Source organism: Oreochromis niloticus, linkage group LG3, assembly GCF_001858045.2.
Source record: "Oreochromis niloticus isolate F11D_XX linkage group LG3, O_niloticus_UMD_NMBU, whole genome shotgun sequence".
Lineage (NCBI taxonomy): Eukaryota > Metazoa > Chordata > Actinopteri > Cichliformes > Cichlidae > Oreochromis > Oreochromis niloticus.
Genome location: NC_031967.2, coordinates 33,580,896 through 33,603,048, shown reverse-complemented (window position 1 = coordinate 33,603,048; position 22,153 = coordinate 33,580,896). Strand labels below are relative to the sequence as shown.

General features: G+C 43.1%; 2 protein-coding genes across 2 annotated transcripts; both read left to right on the top strand.

Moving 5' to 3' along the window:
• Positions 1 to 137: 137 nt before the first annotated feature.
• Positions 138 to 2,213, top strand: LOC112845464 (uncharacterized). The gene is made up of 3 exons (XM_025904887.1): positions 138 to 863; positions 1,305 to 1,558; positions 2,087 to 2,213. The coding sequence occupies exons 1-3, from the start codon at positions 162 to 164 to the stop codon at positions 2,211 to 2,213; spliced, it is 1,083 nt and encodes a 360-aa protein (XP_025760672.1). The 5' UTR covers positions 138 to 161.
• A 276-nt stretch (positions 2,214 to 2,489) lies between these two features.
• On the top strand, positions 2,490 to 21,183 carry LOC106097048 (uncharacterized). The gene is made up of 6 exons (XM_025904883.1): positions 2,490 to 4,099; positions 4,524 to 4,678; positions 7,780 to 7,926; positions 9,713 to 9,895; positions 20,021 to 20,681; positions 21,025 to 21,183. Exons 1-6 carry the CDS (start codon positions 3,401 to 3,403, stop codon positions 21,181 to 21,183), a joined length of 2,004 nt encoding a protein of 667 aa, XP_025760668.1. The 5' UTR covers positions 2,490 to 3,400.
• The last annotated feature ends 970 nt before the right edge of the window (positions 21,184 to 22,153 follow it).

Here is a 22,153-nt window from a genome sequence, read left to right as displayed (position 1 = left end):
GACGTTTTAATCCGTTTCAAAACCTGCTCGCTGCTCTAAAGCTGCCGCCCTTCGGTGGGCGGTGCTGCCACCGTTAGCGTTACTGCCTCTGCCTACGTAACGTTCTCCTTCTTTAAAGCCCGTGGCGCACGGGCTAAACACTCTACCGCCTCATTCACAGGATGAAGACTCTGGGCTTTTTGTGCATTCTTCTATTTTTATGCAGAGAGGTTTTCGGAAAGTTGATCCAAGCTCCTTTAGGAGATGGAGTTGAGTTTCTGCTGTCAGAGGAGTGCCTGAAGGGACGGGGAAGACTAAATCTGCGTAGGAATGATGCCAGCACGCAACTGATCGCCTCCCTGGAAAACGTCTGGAAACCCGGACCACAACATCCACACCGCGTGAATCAAAGTGGGCTCTCTCTCATCCTGGAAAACGCAGATCTGAACGACGAAGGGCTGTACGAGTTTACGTGCAACGGCAAAGACTTGGAAGCGATCAAGCTGGAAGTATTTGTCCCCTCTGAAGTTGCTGTATCCGAGGGCGAGGATGCCACACTCCCGTGCCGCTCCGTCACCGCGGGCCAGTCGGTGAAATCTGCGCGCTGGAGGAGAAACGGAAAGGTGGTGCTTCAGCTGGATGCTAAAACAGGAGGAATCACATACGGGGAAGACGTTGACACAAGCCGGGTGTCGATACCATCAGAGTGGGACCGACAAGCAGACCTGTCCCTCACCATAAAGAGAGTCCAGCAACAAGATGAAGGAGTTTATTACTGTGACATAGACAAGGCAGAGAAACACCGCTCTGCTGTCCGCCTGCGAGTCCACCCTCAAGTCCCCACAGCAGCCGGTAGCACACCTCTGCCTACAACCACACCGACGGTGAGTACACCGACCACATTTAAATAGCTACACACTGAAGAGCAAACTTTGATGGCTCGTTATTGGGGCGTTTGGCGCATCTGAATCTGGCGCCAATCTGCCAGATTTGCAGTCAGTGTTTCGGAGCAGTGGGTCGGTGTTTGAGTGGAGGACAGTGAGGTGATGTCACAGCACGCAGGCTTTCCACCAACACCTGGATTTGACGCCTTGCACAGTCAGTTCACTTCACGGGTGGAGCACATTGTCTGTTTGTGTTTGTGTGTAAGGGGACATTTTTAATTTTGACACGTTTCCCTGGAAGCAGAGACTGATATTAGATAACATAACTGCACAGAAACATTTATTGTGTTTTTGGTTTTCTGTTTAAATTAACGCTGGCTGAAACCTTCGCACAAACCACACTCACTAACATGCCTGGTTCCTGTCTTCTTGTCCTGACAGCCATCAGAGTCCTCTGACAGGACATGGATCACAGTGATCACAGTCCTTGTAACAGCAGCTGTAACATCTGGGATCGTTGGTCCTCTGACTTTCCTCTTGGGCCGGAAACAGAGGAGAGAAACAAGAGATGAAGAGACCGGAGCCCAACTAAACGAGTGCCACACCACCAATAATGATCAGTCATCAGGAGATCAGCACGTCTCTACAAATGGCTTTAAAAGGCCACCTGGTGCTCCAGAGGAAATTACCCTACTGCCCATTAATACTACTACTACTACTACTAATAAAAAAATAATAATAATAAAGAATAACGAATGAAATAAACATAATTTTTTTAAATAAAGAAACTGGTTGTTTTACTTGGAGACGCTCATCAGTGTCTCCATGTCTTCCTATCGTGTCTAACTTCACCATCTGTGCTTACATGTAGCGAGTTACACAGTATCTGCACACCAGTAACTTAAACTGTAAAGAAGAAAAAAAAAACCTTTTGTATTTTATTGATTTATTGACAGCTGTCCAGTTGGTAGTGGTAAAGTTTGAAGCCTGGTTAAGCCAAGAGGAAATAACCAATTTATAAACGTCTTATTAGCTTTAATTTCACATTATAGGTTGTAGGATGAGGTGGTGATGGACTGACAAGAGTTTTTAAAACCATTAGACACAGGAATGGAAAAGCCACAGCTCAGTCATAGTGAGAGGTAGCAGCGGCTCTGTGGTTAGACTTGGATGAAGGAGGAAGTCCCTCAGTATGCTAATAGAGATTGTCCTTACATGTACAGAGGGCATAAAAACAGAGCTCGCAGAAAAGAAAAAGCCAGCGGATCTGTGGCTGTGCTCAACTTAACGAAAGAGGAAGTCCCTCAGATCGTCTTCCACGAGCCTCTGCACATGTGGAATCTGTTCTGAAACATTTAGACTTAATGAGAAAACATTTTAAAGAATCAAATATGGACAGGCACATGTAAAGTTTGCCATTTTCAGTATGTTTTCTTGGTAAGCTTGTCCTTGCTAAAGCTGTAAATCTCATTCATATATAAACAAAAATGTGCAGTAGAAGGAACGCATGACGGCAGGTGGGACTCGTGCTCTCCTCAATTTCCAGAGGAAGTAGAGGTGAGTTTGAGCCTCGTTGGCCAGCGATGTGGTGATGTTAGACAAGGAGAGGTCCTCACTCAAGATACAAACAGACAGTAATTTAACAGCTATTAATCAGAAGGAGAAACGATCTCAAACATGAGGTTACAGCCAGCATCTCTGATGGATGTAAGAGGTTTTATTTGCTGACAAATTAGGCCACACACACAAGAAAGATTCTTTTTCCCTTTGAATGTCAGGGTGGAGAGTTTCCCAGTGTAGCCCAGCAAAGACAAAGGTTATTGGAGGCAAACAGTTCAGGAAACACTGAGGCTGTTACACACTGGACCTGATCCAGGCTGTTCATGAATCAAAAGGAAGTGAACAGACACGCTCGTTTTAATCCTCATTTCCTGAATATTCCTTCAGGAAAGACAAAATAATGCTCATGTTGTAAAATGACCAACACTTTCTTGACAGCGCAACCAAATGCAGGACACAGAGACAAAGTCAAATTAAAAGGCGAGACATTTATTGGCTTTAAAAAAAAAAAAAAAAAAGGGTGAAAATCTACACGTTCACAAAACAGGGTGAATTCAATTAATCACCTGATAAGGATTTTCAGATACTGCTAAATAATACACCTACTTTATTTCCATAAAACCCTCCCTGTCATATTTTTAAAAGCATATTTTCTGTTTATTTAAATAAAGAGTTTTAAAGGCACTTTTCATTAAGAAGTCAGAAACTATTTTCAGTCAGCATTAAGGACCCCAACACAGATCACCACTTTACAGACTTTTTATTACAGTGTATCCAACAACAACAACAAAATAAACAGCTTTGTGATTCAGGAATCAGGAATTCAGGAATCCAAGGTACCTGGGCGAGGCACTAAAGCTGCCGTTCTTCGGTGGGCGGTGCTGCCCTCGAGGGAGTAAACGCTACTCTGCCTACGTAACGTTCTCCTTATTTAGCGCTGCTGTGGAGGACAGACACTTTACCGCCTCATTCACAGGATGAAGACTCTGGGCTTTTTGTGCATTCTTCTATTTTTATGCAGAGAGGTTTTCGGAAAGTTGATCCAAGCTCCTTTAGGAGATGGAGTTGAGTTTCTGCTGTCAGAGGAGTGCCTGAAGGGACGGGGGAGACTAAATCTGCGTAGGAATGATGCCAGCACGGAGCTGATCGCCTCCCTGGAAAACGTCTGGAAACCCGGACCACAACATCCACACCGCGTGAATCAAAGAGGGCTCTCTCTCATCCTGGAAAACGCAGATCTGAACGACGAAGGGCTGTACGAGTTTACGTGCAACGGCAAAGACTTGGAAGCGATCAAGCTGGAAGTATTTGTCCCCTCTGAAGTTGCTGTAACCGAGGGCGAGGATGCCACACTCCCGTGCCGCTCTGTCACCGCGGGCCAGTCGGTGAAATCTGCGCGCTGGAGGAGAAATGGAAACGCGGTGCTTCAGCTGGATGGAACAGGAGGAATCACATACGGGGAAGACGTTGACACAAGCCGGGTGTCGATACCATCAGAGTGGGACCGACAAGCAGACCTGTCCCTCACCATAAAGAGAGTCCAGCAACAAGATGAAGGAGTTTATTACTGTGACATAGACAAGGCAGAGAGACACCGCTCTGCTGTCCGCCTGCGAGTCCACCCTCAAGTCCCCACAGCAGCCGGTAGCACACCTCTGCCTACAACCACACCGACGGTGAGTACACCGACCACATTTAAATAGCTACACACTGAACAGCAAACTTTGATGGCTCGTTATTGGGGCGTTTGGCGCATCTGAATCTGGCGCCAATCTGCCAGATTTGCAGTCAGTGTTTCGGAGCAGTGGGTCAGTGTTTGAGTGGAGGACAGTGAGGTGATGTCACAGCACGCAGGCTTTCCACCAACACCTGGATTTGACGCCTTGCACAGTCAGTTCACTTCACGGGTGGAGCTCATTGTCTGTTTGTGTTTGTGTGCATTTTTATGACACGTTTCCCTGGAAGCACAGACTGATATTAGATAACATAACTGCACAGAAACATTTGTTTTTGGTTTTCTGTTTAAATTTACACTGGCTGAAACCTTCGCACAAACCACACTCACTAACATGCCTGGTTCCTGTCTTCTTGTCCTCACAGCCATCAGAGTCCTCTGATAGGACATGGATCACAGTGATCACAGTCCTTGTAACAGCAGCTGTAACATCTGGTATCGTTGTTCCTCTGACTTTCCTTTTGGGCAGGAAACAGAGGAGAGAAACAAGAGATGAAGAGACCGGAGCCCAACTAAACGGGTGCCACACCACCAATAATGATCAGTCATCAGGAGATCAGCACGTCTCTACAAATGGCTTTAAAAGGCCACCTGATGCTCCAGAGAAAATTACCCTACTGCCCATTAATAATAATAATAAAGAATAACGAATGAAATAAACATAATTTTTTTAAATAAAGAAACTGGTTGTTTTACTTGGAGACGCTCATCAGTGTCTCCATGTCTTCCTATCGTGTCTAACTTCACCATCTGTGCTTACATGTAGCGAGTTACACAGTATCTGCACACCAGTAACTTAAACTGTAAAGAAGAAAAAAAAAAACTTTTGTATTTTATTGATTTATTGACAGCTGTCCAGTTGGTAGTGGTAAAGTTTGAAGCCTGGTTAAGCCAAGAGGAAATAACCAATTTATAAACGTCTTATTAGCTTTAATTTCACATTATAGGTTGTAGGATGAGGTGGTGATGGACTGACAGAGTTAAATAAAAACCATTAGACACAGGAATGGAAAAGCCACAGCTCAGTCATAGTGAGAGGTAGCAGCGGCTCTGTGGTTAGACTTGGATGAAGGAAGAAGTCCCTCAGTATGCTAATAGAGATTGTCCTTACATGTACAGAGGGCATAAAAACAGAGCTCGCAGAAAAGAAAAAGCCAGCGGATCTGTGGCTGTGCTCAACTTAATGAAAGAGGAAGTCCCTCAGATCGTCTTCCACGAGCCTCTGCACATGTGGAATCTGTTCTGAAACATTTAGACTTAATGAGAAAACATTTTAAAGAATCAAATATGGACAGGCACATGTAAAGTTTGCCATTTTCAGTATGTTTTCTTGGTAAGCTTGTCCTTGCTAAAGCTGTAAATCTCATTCATATATAAACAAAAATGTGCAGTAGAAGGAACGCATGACGGCAGGTGGGACTCATAGTTGTCTTAATTTCCAGAGGAAGTAGAGGCGAGTTTGAGCCTCGTTGGCCAGCGATGTGGTGATGTTAGTCAGGGAGAGGTCCTCACTCAAGATACAAACAGTAATTTAACAGCTGTAAATCAAGAGGAGAAATGGTTCTTAAACATGAGGTTACAGCCAGCATCTCTGATGGATGTAAGAGGTTTTATTTGCTGACAAATTAGGCCACACACACAAGAATGATTCTTTTTCCCTTTGAATGTCAGTGTGGAGAGTTTCCCAGTGTAGCCCAGCAGAGACAAAGGTTATTGGAGGCAAACAGTTCAGGAAACACTGAGGCTGTTACACACTGGGAGAAAGTGTCTGGACCTGATCCAGGCTGTTCATGAATCAAAAGGAAATGAACAGACACGCTCGTTTTAATCCTCATTTCCTGAATACAATACACCTACTTTATTTCCATAAAACCCTTCCTGTCATATTTTTAAAAGCATATTTTCTATTTATTTAAATAAAGAGTTTTTAAGGCACTTTTCATTAAGAAGTCACAAACTATTTTCAGTCAGCATTAAGGACCCCAACACAGATCACCACTTTACAGACTTTTTATTACAATGTAAATATAGATAAACTTGAGCTTTGTGATTCATTTTTGACACTGGAGCTTCTTCTGGCCATGACTGTAGAGAACATCAGGCTCTGGCTGTTCAGTCAGGTCCAATAGAGGATATGATCTTCACTGATCTTTCATTTGTAAGAGTAGCTCAGGATCAGCAGCTGTTCTGTTTTGCCTCAGTAAATGCTGTCACTCAAACTATCCAACCAATCAGGGTTTACATCATTACAACCACAGCAGCAGCAGCAGCAGCAGCAGGTACAATGACCTCTGAGTGCATAGCTGACATTAACATTTCCTCTAACACACTCACCTCTTCAACATCAAGTGACCGCAAAGTGGAAAAGGAGACCAGCTCCTGCAACAAACAAACAAACACGTGTGAATCTAAAGTGTTTGATGGTTTTCAGAGTGAAAACTCAACTGAGGAACAACAATCAGGGCCTGATGCTGTGAAACTACAAGAAGGAAATATTTAAACCAGCTTAGAGCCGAGCTCAGCTTTGGACCAAAAGACAAAACAAGTAGTGAGAACAGCAGATCAGCACTGCTTTGACCTTAATGTGGCCCAGTGGGTCATTTGGAAAGTAAGGAAAATAAGCAAAACAACAGATGCTCCAGTTTGGAGGAGAAATATACGATTCTTTCAATCATACATTCCTTTTCTTCCAGTAACCCTTCTTTAGATGAACTTTATTTTGTTTCTATTTTTTATTTACCAAATTTTCTATTAACTTTTTAATTTCCAGCTGAAGCTGTATGTAGAGAAGAAAAGAAAAAAAAAAGGAAAAGTGGAGAGTGACGACACTGAAAAGCTGAATATGTTGTAAAGGGCAGGGTAAGCACCAGCTGGATGGATGCCAAAAGTGGCTGTAAATTCCTGTCTTTCCGGTACACTTTTGGCATCCATCCAGCTGAATATGTTGTAAGACAGTGGTCCCCAACCCCCGGGCCTCGGACTGGTACCGGGCCGTGAGAGTTGAGGCTCAGGTGTGAAATGTATGGTTTTCAGGGTTTTTATCGGTTTTCAGCGTCATTTTGTTATCGTTTTATCGTTAACTCGGTTTTCCTGGATCTTTTCACGTGTGTTATGAATAAATCTTCTTTTTTCGGTACCGGTACTAGTTTTATTTTGTTGTATTTATCCGCGACACCTTAAAGGCCGATCCTTGAAAATATTGTCAGGCATAAACCGGTCCGTGGCGCAAAAAAGGTTGGGGACCGCTGTTATAAGACATTTGGAGCCTGAACAGACGTTAAGGAAATACCCATGTAATTCTCATTCGACTTACTTATTTACTCTTTTTATATTAAAATTATTCTTTTACAGTGAGCCCATGTCCTGTTGTTTGTACAGATTTACAGTCTTCACTCTTTTTACTTTGCTCTTTATAAAAAGCTCAGGGAAGCTGCTGAGTGCCAATAAGGTTGAGTTGATAACAAAGTGACCCTCCCCTGATGTAAATAAAAGTGAGGCAAAAACAATGAAAATCAAAGATACAAAACATCAGCAATATCAGCTTGTAACAGAGCAAACAGGGTCTTTGTTCTACATAAAGATCTTCATTTATTTTCCTGCCTCCTCTCCACCCTGAGAAAGGCAGGACCCTGCTGACGTAGTAGGCGAGGCCCAGGGAGATTACCAGCAGCAGCAGGACCCTCCAGAAGTCCAGGTCCTCCACAAACTCCTGCCAGGTGGTCCTGATGCTGGACAGAACGCCCTCAGTGCTCTGCAGGGTCGGGTTCAGTAAGGAGCAGCTCTGCATCGCACTGAGACACACACACACACACACTGTTAAAGAGGATTAACATTAAGTCTTGAAGTTCTCAGTTAAACAAGCTGAAAAGAAAAATCAGCACCATCAGGGAGAAGCAGTACACCGAGCTCAAACACTGACAGCGTATTTGTTTGGTATGAACCTGATAAGATCATTAAACAAACAACAATAGAGATGAGTTCAGTTCTAACTTCCTGAAAACTGCTCAAGGGTCTGAAGTGTTGCTGATCTGTGCATGTAAAGCTAAAAGTAGACTTCAGATTTTCATTAACTATTTAAACGTACAGGGAGGTAGTGTTTTCTTTTCTGTTTATGGGTTTGTGGCCTCTGTCAGTAACTGTTCTCAGTCTTTACACATCAATTTGTCAGCGTTTGCCATGCAAAACAAGGTGTGCACACACACAAGGCATCAGATGAAAGTACAACAATGAGTCAATGACTTTGTTGTTGCCTTTATCGCAGTGCTTACTTATTGAACATCACTGATCGTCTGCAGCACTGCTTACTCTCCTTACTCACTTATCAGCACCAGTGCTGTGTGTTTGCTATATTTGTTATATTCTATTGATCTCTATCAACAGTTCCTCTAATATTGTTTTGGACTGAAGTAGGTGTGAAAGGAGGCGTGAAATCACTTTCAGTGTGAGAGCAAACAGAGACTGAAGCATGTCTGTTATATCTGACTGAGCTTTTATGATCAGTGAAAGCTAAGCTATGCTGGACTTGGTTTGTAGTTCAGCCCTCAGGGTAGTGGAACCAACTCTACATGTGAAGAAACTCTGTGAACATCAGGAAATAAGAAACTATAAGCTGTGCTGAATCAGGATCTGCCTGCATGAAACACTCAAGAACAGAATCTCTCACAGATTCATTTCTCTTTGTTTGCTGGTTACACTGATGTCCTGGATGTAAACATTACCTTATATGGGCATCTGTTAGATAGGTGTGTGTACACACTAGAGCAGTGTGTGGCAGCAAACACTGTCAGATTCAACTGACTCAGCACATAATGCACTGAGAGATCAATACAGTCTATTCTCTAAGAGACGTCACAGTGGGACAGAAGTTTCACCTGAACAGAGACATTTTGCTTCCTAAGAGGTTTTGCTTTTTTCTTTCTTTCTTTTTTTAACTCTGGGTTCATTTACATGAGCATTTTAAGCTTTTTGATTGAACAAATGCTCAGAAATAAAAGGTCAATCCACAGATTTCAGTTAAATAAAGTAACACACACTCACCACCTTTAATTTATCCTGACCAGCTGCATTCACATGTCATCAAAGTTCCCCTTTAATCCTGGTCAGTGTTTGTTATCAGACAGTGGACAGAAAATATCTGTTAGCTTTGATCATATCACAGTGATTCATGCAAACTCTGTGGCATTCATGAGGCTCCATCCTGATATTCAGATCCACACATACAGGAAAACCTGAAGAGCAGACTGCAGCTCTGTGTTTCTCAGAGAAAGTCACAGATTTGGAAGATGTTTATTAGGAGTTGGTGGGGTTTCTCTGGTGTGCTGTCATGGGTTTGCTTCCTTTTGCAGCACAGGTAGGCGGGGCGGTGTGTCATGGGATGCTGGCACACCAGCGGTACATCAGACGTCATTTTGATGGAGCGTTATTTAGGAGCAGCGTGACAGACGTCTGGTGTCCGAATACTGACGCCTCCCTGAGTGGTAACGTGTGTGTTAATCTCCGTGGTGTGCACTACGGCCAACCCATGTTTTGGATACTTGTTTTCCTGTATCCTTAGCCGGATCCATCACCCGGCTGCCTGTCAGCTGCTGGTGAAGCCGTATTTCCAGGATCACTACAGAGATCAATCTCATCTTTACCTCCACATCCCGGAGATTCTCGCCCGAGCCTGTACTGCCAGTGTGACAAGAGAGCTCTCCAACTCTCCTCATGTTTATTACCGCTTCTTACCGATTGTTTGGTATCTTCCCCTAAAACTTTGTTTTCTTTTTTCTCGTAGATCCACCATGCGTGCGCTGATTTCCCCGTTCACTCCGAGTGCGTGTCAGCTCCCTTCTCTGGTTTCCCTCAGTTTATTTATCACTGTACACAATCTCTCACCCTGTGTAAATAATCCAGACATTGTAAATAAAGAGCACTTTCTGCATTCCCTGCGTTTCTGTGTGTTCTGCCATAGAGTCCGCTCGTTCAGCCTAACAGTGTTGGCATTTTTTGATAATATGAAAATAAGCAAAAACCCCAAGCAAACCTTCTCTGAGCCCACTGTCAGGATCTGTGTTGTGGATGAGGGAAGGAGGACCCAAATGCTGGACTCACAGGTAGGTAGGTGAAGGTCGGTATTTATTGCCGATGGAGTGAACAAACAGAACAGAGGTAGGAAATGGCTGGCTGGCTGGCTGGACGACTGACTGAATGACTGAATGACTGAAAGGCTGAAAGGCTGGCTGGCTGACTGAACGCAGGCGTAAACAACAACATAACATCACAGGAACATCAATGACACGACACTGGACTGGTTGAACTGAGGAACATAAATACACAGGCTGAATGATGAGTGATTAGAAACCGGTGAGTACACAGCTGAACATAATCTGGCTAATGACACGAGACGAGCTGACACAGGAAAAGCAGGAAGTGAGAACATGGAAGTGGCAAAATAAACTGAACATGAACAAAACTAAAAGCACTGGGTCAACGACCCAGGAACCCTGACACCCACACCCACCACAGACATCATTCACATGACGGTGTGAACATTTGAGCAGTACAAGTCAAAATGACCATAAAAAAGCCGTCCTGTAATTACTGGGATTGAGACCAAGCTTTATTTCATACGACTGTGACTGCAACTCACTTATTCACAGAAAGGCAACAAATAGTTTGAGCATTATTGATGTGTCTTGATGCATGCTCAATCATCAATCTACTGCTTACTATCATAGCCAAGTGGCTAAAAAACGTAAACAGAACCCCAAAAGTTGATTCTGTTCATCTGGACGTAGCGTTTTGTGGGAGAAACGTTTCGTCACTCATCCAAGTGACTTCTTCAGTCTCAGCTGACTGCAGGTTTCCCCAAACTTATAAACAGTACATTTGCATAATGACTGAAACCAGCCCACTGAAGGAACAATGGGCTGGGAGGTCAGTTCCTTCATCATTAGTATGCAAAATCTCATAATCATTGATCAACAACCACTGACTAAAACCCACTGATCAACCGTAGTTAGTACTGGAGCACAAACTCGGTGTCATCAGGACGCTACAACACAGAGCGAACACCATCCCCACTGACACAGCGGCCAGGGAGGAGAAAGAACAACACATCAAGAAGGCCCTGAGTAAATGTGGTTATCCCAGCTGGACTTCTGTCAAAGCTGGAAAGGCACCTAAACAAAGCTCCAGCCGATCCGGGAGAAAAGGACAACCGCTGCCCAAGGAAAAACCTGTAGTGATCCCATGTGTGTCAGGAGTATCGGAGCAGTTGAGACGCATTTTTTCTAAACACCGCGTCTCTGTGGCTTTTAAATCCCAAAACACGCTGCGCCAAAAACTGGTCCACCCCAAGGATCAGAGTAACATAGTGTACGCTGTTAAGTGCAGGAGGATTGCCAGGATTTATACATTGGGGAAACCAAAGAACCTCTGGCGAAGCGGATGGCACAACACAGAAGAGCAACCTCATCAGACCAGGACTCTGCAGTTTATTTACACCTACAGGCCAGTGGACACTCTTTCAGTGATGAGGATGTACACATCCTGGACAGGGAGGAACACTGGTTTGAGCGCGGAGTCAAGGAGGCCATTTACGTGAAAAGGGAAAGACCATCTCTGAATCCAGGAGGGGGCCTAAGGGTACATCTGTCACCATCTTACAATGCTGTGATTGCAGCCACTGAAAACGCTACATGCAGATGAACAGAATCAACTTTTGGGATTACTGATGTGGAACTGAGACGTGATGCACTGATCAGAGCAGCAGTAAAGATGGTGGCTTAGTTTAGCAGAATTACAAATGAAGGGTTATGAAGGGTTTGCACTGTGCAAAGCAGCTGATGAGCCACATTTAACCCCACGTCCACGGCCAGCTCAGGATCACCAAGTCATGTATCATGAATGTGTTTGGGAGGAAACCCACAGTGACGCAGGGAGAGAATGCAAAGTCAAAACAGGAAAGCTTATGAAAGCACTTCAACGCCAGCCACCAAGCTGAGTAATTCAAAGACATCTAAAGACATTTTATTTCAACAAAATCAGCTAATTATTCTCCTTCAATCACTCACTTCTGCTCCTAATAGAGCAATCCTCCCACAACTCCCATCAGCTTCCTCTTTCAGCTCAATATCACATGAATGTAATCCTCTACAGTCCAAACTAACCAGTCCATCAGATATAACTACTCTTATACCTGACAGCTGTCATTCCCAGTGCAAATCTAAGCACCTTTATCACAGCCACCTCCACCTCAGCCTCCCATCAGCAGATACAGCTCATCTCACAGTTACTGTGTGACACCTGTTATCTCTATCTGAGCTTTAAGGTTTTGTCCCAGCAGCTGATGAAAGGATGATCTCTACACCAACATTAGACAGATGGAGCTACAGCCTCACACAATCAGACAGCAATTCAACAGTATGTGGTCAGAGAGGCTTGATTAGGTGCTGACAGACCAATAAATAAAATATTCTGCAGTTTGTGTCTGCTTTGCTCCCTCAGGTCCTGAAGATGAATCTGACTGGATAAATGTGAGTTTGTGTCTGCGGCTGAAGCTCAGAGGACTCGTTCAGAGCAGCAGAGACAGTAAATCTTAGAGCTACTTATCTACAGGATGTGCGTCTCCATTTTCTGAGAATCCTCAGAAAAAATGGACCTGAAGAAGCAGCTGCTGATCGCCTTCTACGGTTGCTCCATTGAAGGTGTGGTGACATACTGCACCACAGCACACAAAAAAGCACTTCAGAGGGTCATTAATATGGCCCAAAAAATCGTTGGACATCCTCCTCACTCCCTGAATGGTCTGTACAGCATTCGCTGTCTCATGAGGGCACGCAGCATCCTATGGGATTGCACACACCCAGGACACGGGGTGTTTAAGCTGCTGCTGTCTGCCAGGAGAGTCAGGCTGCTGAGGTGACAGACAAACACACTCAAGGACAACTTTTATAATAGTCCTAATCAATGCTAACAGCTGACCTGATTGGCTACCTCCCTGGACTTTAACAATAACAATAATAATAATAATAACAACAACAACAAAGTGCAATAAACATTCACTCTTATTTATTTATTAAGTCATTCATTTTTCTTTTATTTTGCTCGTACTTTTCTTGCACCTAAACTTTAAGTTACTGTGTTGTGTGTAGCACCAATGTGGGACAGTTTCCAATTTCATTGTACTGTTGTAGGCACTGTAGTTTCTAGCTATGACTGTGCAGTGTCTTGCACAGTCATACCTGTGTTGATGGATGTTAATGTTGCAGATCAGCGAATAAAAACAGTTGGCAACTAGAGGTGGGAATCCTCAGACAGCCCACAATAGGCTCTTATCACAATATTTCACTCATGATGGTGTAATTTTGTGATTTATAAACATTTTGCGACATTCTGAGTATTGCAATAAGACACACAGTGATTTATCATGTTTTTACTGCAAATGATGTCCTCAAAGTTAAACTTTGTGAATATCGGTGTCAAACATTTCAACACTGTCAACAAAACCTGACATAAATGTCGTCATGAGACAGTCAATTATCAAAATATCAAGATACTCTGCTCTATCAATTTATTTCCCCCAAAACTATTAGCAGCAATAACTCTAATTTCAAACAAAGACTTATCTGGGCGTGCCACTTCTGTGAGCTTTGAAGTTCGCGTGTGTGTTTGTCTGTGGAGTGGCTACACTGATCCATCAGAGTCATCATCATATGAGAAAAAAAAACTGTTTTTTATGTCTGTTTTAATACAGTTTGTTTGTTTGTTGGTGTGCATTTAGGCTACATTTTTGAGAACAGACCATAAAATCTTCAGCTCTTTGGTAATTCCCCAAAGAGCTGCCGTTGTTGTTACAGTCATGCTACTTTGCGACAAAGTAGCATGACTGTAACAACAACGCCAAATCCTGCGCTGCTGCCTCCAGGAGCACTGTGCACTCCATCATCCAAAAATAGAAAAAGTTGCGACAACTGCAAACCCACCAAGACATGGCCGTCCACCTAAACTGACAGACCGAGCAACAGAGCACTAGTCAGAGAAGCTTCCAAGAGGACCACGATCACTCTGAAGAAGCTGCAGAAATCCACAGCTCGTGCTGTAACACTCATGCACAGACATGTGAACCATCTTAGAGCCGAGCTCAGCTTCAGATGAAACATGACACATCTCAGCTGGTGTGCAGTGTTTCCTCAAAAAAACTGAGTAAAGTGGAGAAAGTGGAGAACAAAAGAAAAGAAGAAGTTCTGATGTGATATTTTTAAGCCATGAATTTGTCGATCCTTCTTCTCCATTTTTTAATATAAGAACTTGTTGTTTGGTGCGCTGAGGTCAATGGGAAACTGTGTAAATCATGTTTGGGTTTTTAAACTAATTTCCCACGCCTAATAACAACATTATAAATGATTACAGTGAATAAGGCTAACAGACCAGAGCAGAAAGATTTACTGCTGCAGAAGCCTCGAGAAAAATCTTCAAGCCCCAAAGGAGACGAGTCAGCATCACACACAAAGATCTCAGCAGGAGCAGACATGAACCTGGCCTTCCTGAAGGAGGACGAGGGCCTGACTGCTGAGAGTAATTCATGCAGAGAGGGGTGTTCACCCACTGCAGATGTGCTCCAGTGCAGTCCTGCAAAATCACCACTGCATACTGCTGGACACAGAAGACTGTTGAATGCTGATTGGTTGGGAATAGGGAAGGGAGCAACAGCAGAGTTCACCAGGAACAGAACTACAAACTGCATATGTGACCCACAGCTGTGATATGAGTGTTAAGATACCTGCTGCATCCTGATCCACAGCAAATGTAACATGAACTACTTTCCACAACACAACCCACCACAAGCCACACTTTATTATAAACCTCCCTGAACAACAGACAGCACCTATTTACACAGTGTTGCCTTCATAGTTGAGTGAAGCCAACACTGTGGATTCGTAGAGCCACTCGTCTACAGCATGAGTCAGAACACCAGCTCTCCCTCTCTTGCTAAATCAGTGAGGAAACAAATGTAATCTGAAAACATCTACTTCTATAAAAAAGCTATAAATGAACGCCTCATGCTGCTGAGCTGTGACTCACAGAAAACTGAAATTAAAAGTTAGTGGGACTATTTCACCTCATACACCAACACTAACAGGCACTTTGAGCGCTCAGTCACTCCATCATTGTTTCTCTTCAATATAAACAATGGAAACGCCCGAAAAATAAATGACAGCAGATATCAAAACATAAATTAAACTGAGGATTAATGTATTAATGTATGCTAACGTGCAAAGTCACTTGCAATCAGGCTGTTTTACAACATTATTTTAATCCAGTGTCAGATTTTACTGCAAGATTCTGCATTTGTCATAAAGAAACTTGACATGCTGACAGAGTTCTACCTCCAAAACAATAAGAACGACACAGACTGATCTTATGGGCTGAACACTGCTCTTTACTGACACGCTGCTGGCAGACTGCACAGACAGTGTGAGCACCAGACTCATTTTTTCATTAGTTCAAAGTATACAAAGAAGAAAAAGCAAGAAAAGATCTGATCAAACTAACCCACTGATCAGACTTAGATTAAACATCAGAGTATCCACAGTTCATGACAGCATGTGTGACTCAGCACAGGAAAAGACGGCTAAAAATTCTGTTCAGTAATGACAATCCTTCCTGTGCATTTCTGGCCACTTTTTCCACCACAGCTTTTGACCTTTTTGTGAATAAATAACAATGATCACATCATTATAATTAAAAATAATCACCACTTCAATATATCACCAGTGAAATATCTGGAGAGAGATTGCTGAAATTCAAATAAAGAAAACTACATGACTCAACTATGTGCTGCACCACATAGTTGAGTCATGTCGACAAAAAGAAAGCCTCCAGCAATTCTTGATAATTGCATATTGTCACTTTTTTTTTGTTATAAGTTACTGAAATTCACACTAATGGATTTAAACCAGTTTTAGTTAGATAAAATTAAAAGGTGAATAAAATTGGATGTTCTGTGTCTGTTTTGATCATATTTAGCAGTTATGTGCGTTGCAGTTAGTTTGGCATTTTTAATAATGAGAAATAATTAGAGTAAATTAATAAATAACCTGGAAAATAAAGGCTAACCTGGTTGTGGAATTATTGAGTATTAATAAATAGACATGTTCTTCTACTCTGAGCACTGCTTTCTAGCTAACATTTGCAAATGCATCAAAAAGCAACCTGTATCTAGTATCTTGCCCAAGGATATTTTGCATGCAGACTGGAGCAGATGTTGGAATCAAACCAGCTGAGACAGTTGAGAAGACAGAAAGGTAGCAGAAGCCTGACCCTGACCTCCAGCGGGCCCAGGGTACTCGCATCGTAACCTGGTCTACTCCCTCAGTAGCTTGCCCTGGCACACACATTCGCCCTCCACCATCTTGACCTCCAGCAGGCCCCTGGGACCAACACCCTACCCTGGTCAAGTCCCCCGGTAGCTTGCTATCTTACAACCACATTCCACCACCTACCCACCATAGACCTTGGCCTCCAGCAGGACCCAGGTACCCACACTTAAGCCCCATCCTACTGACACCCCTCCCCCCCTTTAGGTCCCTGGTATTCAAGAGAACAGGAGTGGCCTGGGTGGGTAAATCATAAGAAATGTCACAGTGGCAGCAGGGTTTGGTTTGTGGCTCAGCTGCAGGGGAGGGGTGGTCCAGTGGGTTAAGGGGCAGTGCTACGGGGAGAGACTGGTTAACCCAGCTGTGGCCAGTTGGTTAATCGTGTCTCTTTGGTCTTTAAAAACAGTAGTTTTCAGAGACCAGGGTGGCGACTGGAGAGAACTGAAGTGGACGGCTTGCGCAGGCAGTTGAATAATAAAAATGCTTTAAAATTATGTTGCACTAACTTCTTTCTTATTCTGGGGTCAGAAAAATTAAGACTAGTTTCAATAAAACTGTAAGATACCCTAAAAGTGGAAAATAAACAGACTTTTAGTGTAGATGTCATCGTGCTCTGAGCAGGCTATGCTCGTTAGCTTATTAGCCGTGCTAAGCTAAGCATTGTTCTAGTCTTTCCTCTGGTTCAGTTGAAACAGTTAACTAGTGTCTCATTAGCTGGGATGTATTTGAGCGGCATCAATAATCATGGGGACGCCTGAACACCTCCACATTTTCTGGATATTTCCCAAAGGTTTTAGCTAGTTAGCTCAAGTACAGCTAGTAAAATGTTACCTGAAGTCCAGATCAGGGGCGATTCTAGGATCAGAGCTTTGGGGGTGCTGAGCACCCAGAGAGCTGCCCAGCCAGGCAAGATAAACTTTACACGTCACGATGAGACGTCTTCCCTGTCTCTGTGAGTCCATGCATCCTTAAATGTCTCCAGTTGTCCCGAGTTCTCTCTGACTGTCTCCTTGGTGCATTTAAACCCCTGTTCCTCCCTGTCCTCATCGTCTGTTGTCTTCATCTCCGCTATCAGTCATCATAATTTTACCCTCTCTGTGCAAGTCTGCAAATTTCTTTATTAAATCATAAGATTCTTAAATTCATCAAGTCTCTCTGTGCCTGGGTCCTCATCACAAAACATGACATCACCGTTTTGTACATTTTAACACAATTGAATCCCCACATTTGTGAAAGAAAAGCAAAACACTTTTTTGAGAAGTCTGTAGCAAAACCATCAAATCTGATAAAGGTTATTTAAATGATGCTCATAGTGAGTAAGAAGTAAACTGAGTGCATGTTTTGGACAGAGATTCACTTTTAATGTGTATGTATAATATAATACAGATACATAAAAAACACTCCCAAAACAGAATAAATTATTACAAAATATTAATAAAAAACTATAAAAATGGAGGCAACTTTGCCTGTGGTAGAATGTATACAATGTATGAAAAAATCTTTACTGCAGATACTAATTTAACTAATTTAATAATACTAATTTTGTGTTGTAAGATTTATGAGTTTCATGCTTTCATAGTGGTACTTGGGAGAGCTTGACATTTTTCTCAGGTGGTACACACTGTAAAAAGTTTGAGAAACACTGATAAGTGTTTCTCTGCCGCATAAGTCTGTATGCAGCAGTCATACTGGACGGTCCAAAAGTTGGCCTACCTATTACTGGCTGAGGTTTTAGTAGAGTTGTGGCTGAACCACATAAAAATATATCATTAATTTTAATCTCCCCAATCAATGATAATGTTATGTTAGAATGTTGTTGAAAAGGGTCAAAAATGTCTGTCTGTTTTCTTACCTGGTTCTTCCTGACCTTGTACTTTCTCCTCACGTTCCCCTCTTTCCTCTCTCCCTCTTTGGACTGACAATCATACACAAATAGATTGTATTCAATTAGATGAAAAAATTACATTAATATGAAAATTTTTTTTATTAAGATCACTAACGAAAAGTCCTCTCTCAGTGTACTTTCAACCAAAAGGCAAATAACCAAACCACATGAACATCTAATAAAAGATATAAATATTGAAACACTGATCCAACATTATTCTTTATTGATGGATCATTTGTTCTTACGCTTTTACCTGAATGTGGCTCCTGTTTTTGAAAAAACTTCCTTATATCCATTATGAACCTGGCTGTCTCTCTGCACACACACACACACACACACACACACACACACACACACAAGGAGTTATAAGGTTAATGGGCATTCAGTCAGTTAGCTAGTTAGTATCCATTTCAAACAGGACAGTGGTAACAACAGTAGGCTACGGACAATTTTAAGTTTTAGATTTTAAATAGTCTGTATACATTTCAGTGGGAGCAACAGGACGGTCAAATGTCGCTGAATTTACTACAGAGTAGGACGGATTGTAGGGTAGCAAACATCATTGGAAAACACATTTTCAACACTGCAGGTTACCTGGTGTAATGTTTTTCAGCTAAAAAGAAACATGACTCCTATCTAACTACATAAAGAGTAACTGAAGGTTAAATGCTGCTAATATGTCCTGTTTTAATCCAGGCACTCCACCTCCGCTCCCTGCGTCTCAGCTACCATCGCTCTGGCAGCAACGACCCTAGAGCCAGAGTGGGGGCGAGCTGGAACAAACCATTTTGGGAGGGGGGAGGGGTTTTCAATACTTTTGTTGTTAAAATGTTCCGTCTCAACCAAGTACTGTATGCTTTTTATATTTTTAGTAGTGTGTCACACAAACAGCAAATATTGTCAAAAACAAGTAAGAAATCTTTGGGGGTGCTTTGATTCAATTTGGGGGTGCTGAAGCACCCCCAAAAATGGGCTAAAATCGCCCCTGGTCCAGATGTTGTTTCCAAACTGCAGCGTGTACATAAGCCTGGGTATCAACTCTCTATGGTCGTTATCTCCCTGACAGCACAGACTGTGGGGACAGTTTGTCATTTTCTGCTGTTTCTGGCTCACTTTTCTTTCCCCGTCAAATGAACCTGCTAGCGAAGGAGAGCAGTGCGCCTGCTCAGCAGATCGATCACTTCCTGCTGGAGGCAACGTGCCAAGATTAGAGTTTTATTCCGTTTATTACATAAAAACAGCATAAATACATGTATCTGAAGTACACTGAGGTTAAAGGGTAACAACGCCGGCTGTGTCATGTGCAACAGCGCCTTTACCCATCTGTGATACAACAACAACAACAATAATAATAATAATAATAATAACAGTGTTGTTTCAGTGTTTCAGACAGTCAGTTGGCCAATTGGGCATCGTTCTGCTCTCCTGCGGCTCAAACCGGTTTTCGGACGGCACCACCCACCGCGACCATAAAAGGAAACACGAGGATGTCAAATCGTCCACTATAAAAAGTCAGCTCGCGCGTTCACGGTGCACATTTTCACTCCGCGCGCAGGATGAGTCCTACATCTGTCCCCCTCACTTACATTCTTCTTTTACTTCTTCTTTTTATCAGCCGGGTGTCTGGGAAACTGATCCAGACCGCTGCAGGAGACGATGTTAGGTTTGCCCTGACAGAGGAGTGCAAGACGGGAAAAGTCTCACTACATCATCAGCTGATGGATGGCACCGATCAGCTGGTCGCCTCTTTTGACGGTGTCTGGAAGCCGGGACCGGGTTACATTAACCGGGTGGATAACAGCTCCGACTCTCTGATATTAAAGAGAGCAGATTTCAACGATCACGGCTATTACGCGTTTACCTGCAACTACAAACAGAGGGGGGAGCTGGAAGAGTTGCACGTTTTTCTGCCCTATAAAGTTGTCGCACCCCGGGGTGATAATGTCACGCTGCCGTGTCGCTCCGTTACAGTCGGTCAGGCTGTGAAATCGGTGCGCTGGAGGAGAGACGGAGAGCTGGTGCTGGAGCTGAATCCTCCGTCTAAGCAAATCACCTACGGAGACGGCTATGATGAAAGCCGAGTGTCCATACCATCAGACTGGTACCAGCGAGGAGACCTGTCCCTCACCGTGAAGCGAGCTCAGCTCGCGGACGAGGGAGTGTATTACTGTGATGTGGAGAAGACAGAGAGACACCGCTCTGCTGTCCACCTGCACGTCTCCACACCATCACCACCACCACCGGGCAGCACCTCACAGCCTGCAACCACACCGACGGTAAGAATTTGAGTAGTTTCACACGTCACTGTAAACCTTAATCGTCCACAGTTTAATCACTGCAGACTGACTGAAAGACTCTAAGTAACGTGGCCATAAAGATAAGCACGAGGGGCCAAAGGCAACCGGTCCTGCCAGCAAAGAACAGTCAGAATTCAGACACAGCGGTTCAGCAGATGTGCAAAGAGAGGGTTGTGGTCTGTCCACACAGACTGTATATAAAGATCTCATCTTTATGTTGAGCTTTACAGTGTAAAATCTTTGATTTTCACTTTAACTGAAAGCATTAAAAGTCAGTTAAAACTGCTAACTAATATTGCTGCTGTCTTCTTGTCCTCTGCAGCCATCAGAGTGCTCTGACTGGTCGTGGAGAACATTCTTTATAACAGCAGCTGTATTTGTGATCGTTGGCCTGCTTGTTTGGCTCTGCTGGTTTCTGAGGAACAGGAAATTCAAAGTGTGCACTCGAGGATTTCGTGGAAGATCCTCAGAGCAAACTTGAAAAGTGTTACCATCAACAACGGTGATGCACATCTCTGCAACAGCACAGAGGGAGGAGGAGGAGGAGGGACCGAAGAGGGCAGAAAATCAGGAAGTGACCAGCACAGCATGCTAAAGTCAAACGGAACCATGACTTTACCCACAACTGATGAGTGAAAAACACAACAACAGCTCATCCCTTTAAGTATCTGAACTCACCCCCTTTATGACGGTACCACTGTGCAACTCCACTTTCTCGGGTTTACAAATCCCCTGAATCTGACTGCTGTTACAATGTTTGAGATTGTGTGTCTCTATTATTTTGCGTTCGTCTTCCAATCAATCAAGTAATGCCTGTAAATCATCTGCTTACATAATCAGTGTATAATTTAGCTTCAAGATGGATAAATGAGATCTCTTCAATAACAAAGTTTGTATATTGTCCTGCCTGTTTGTACAGATTTACAGTCTTCACTGTGTTTACTTTGCTTTTTGTAAAACGCTCAGGGAAGCTGCTGTGTGCCAATAAAGTTTTGAGTGGATAATAAAGTGACCTGATGATGATTACAGTCATTCATGATTTTATTCAATTTGCACATTAAATGACTTGAAATGTTTGATGGAATAAACACTGAAAACCTTTGAACAGAGAACATCAAGATATCCTGACAAAACTGTTTCCAGTCAGAAAGGCTGCAGGTATTTGTGTGAAATAAAGACAGAGAGGGAAAATTCACACCAAAGACATTTGAATAAATAACAAGTGAGGAGAAAACAATGAAAAGATACAAAACATCAGCAATATACAGCTTGTAACAGAGCAAACGGGGATGTAAAAGTGACTTTATCAGTGAGTGGTTGTAAAGGTGTTAGGTCACACATGAAGCTGTTGGTGTCTCTGAGTCACCGTCCTCTCTTCTTTGCACTGGGAGCATCACATGATGTTCATATTCCAATAAAATGATCAGATTTGCACAACAAATAAATACCAG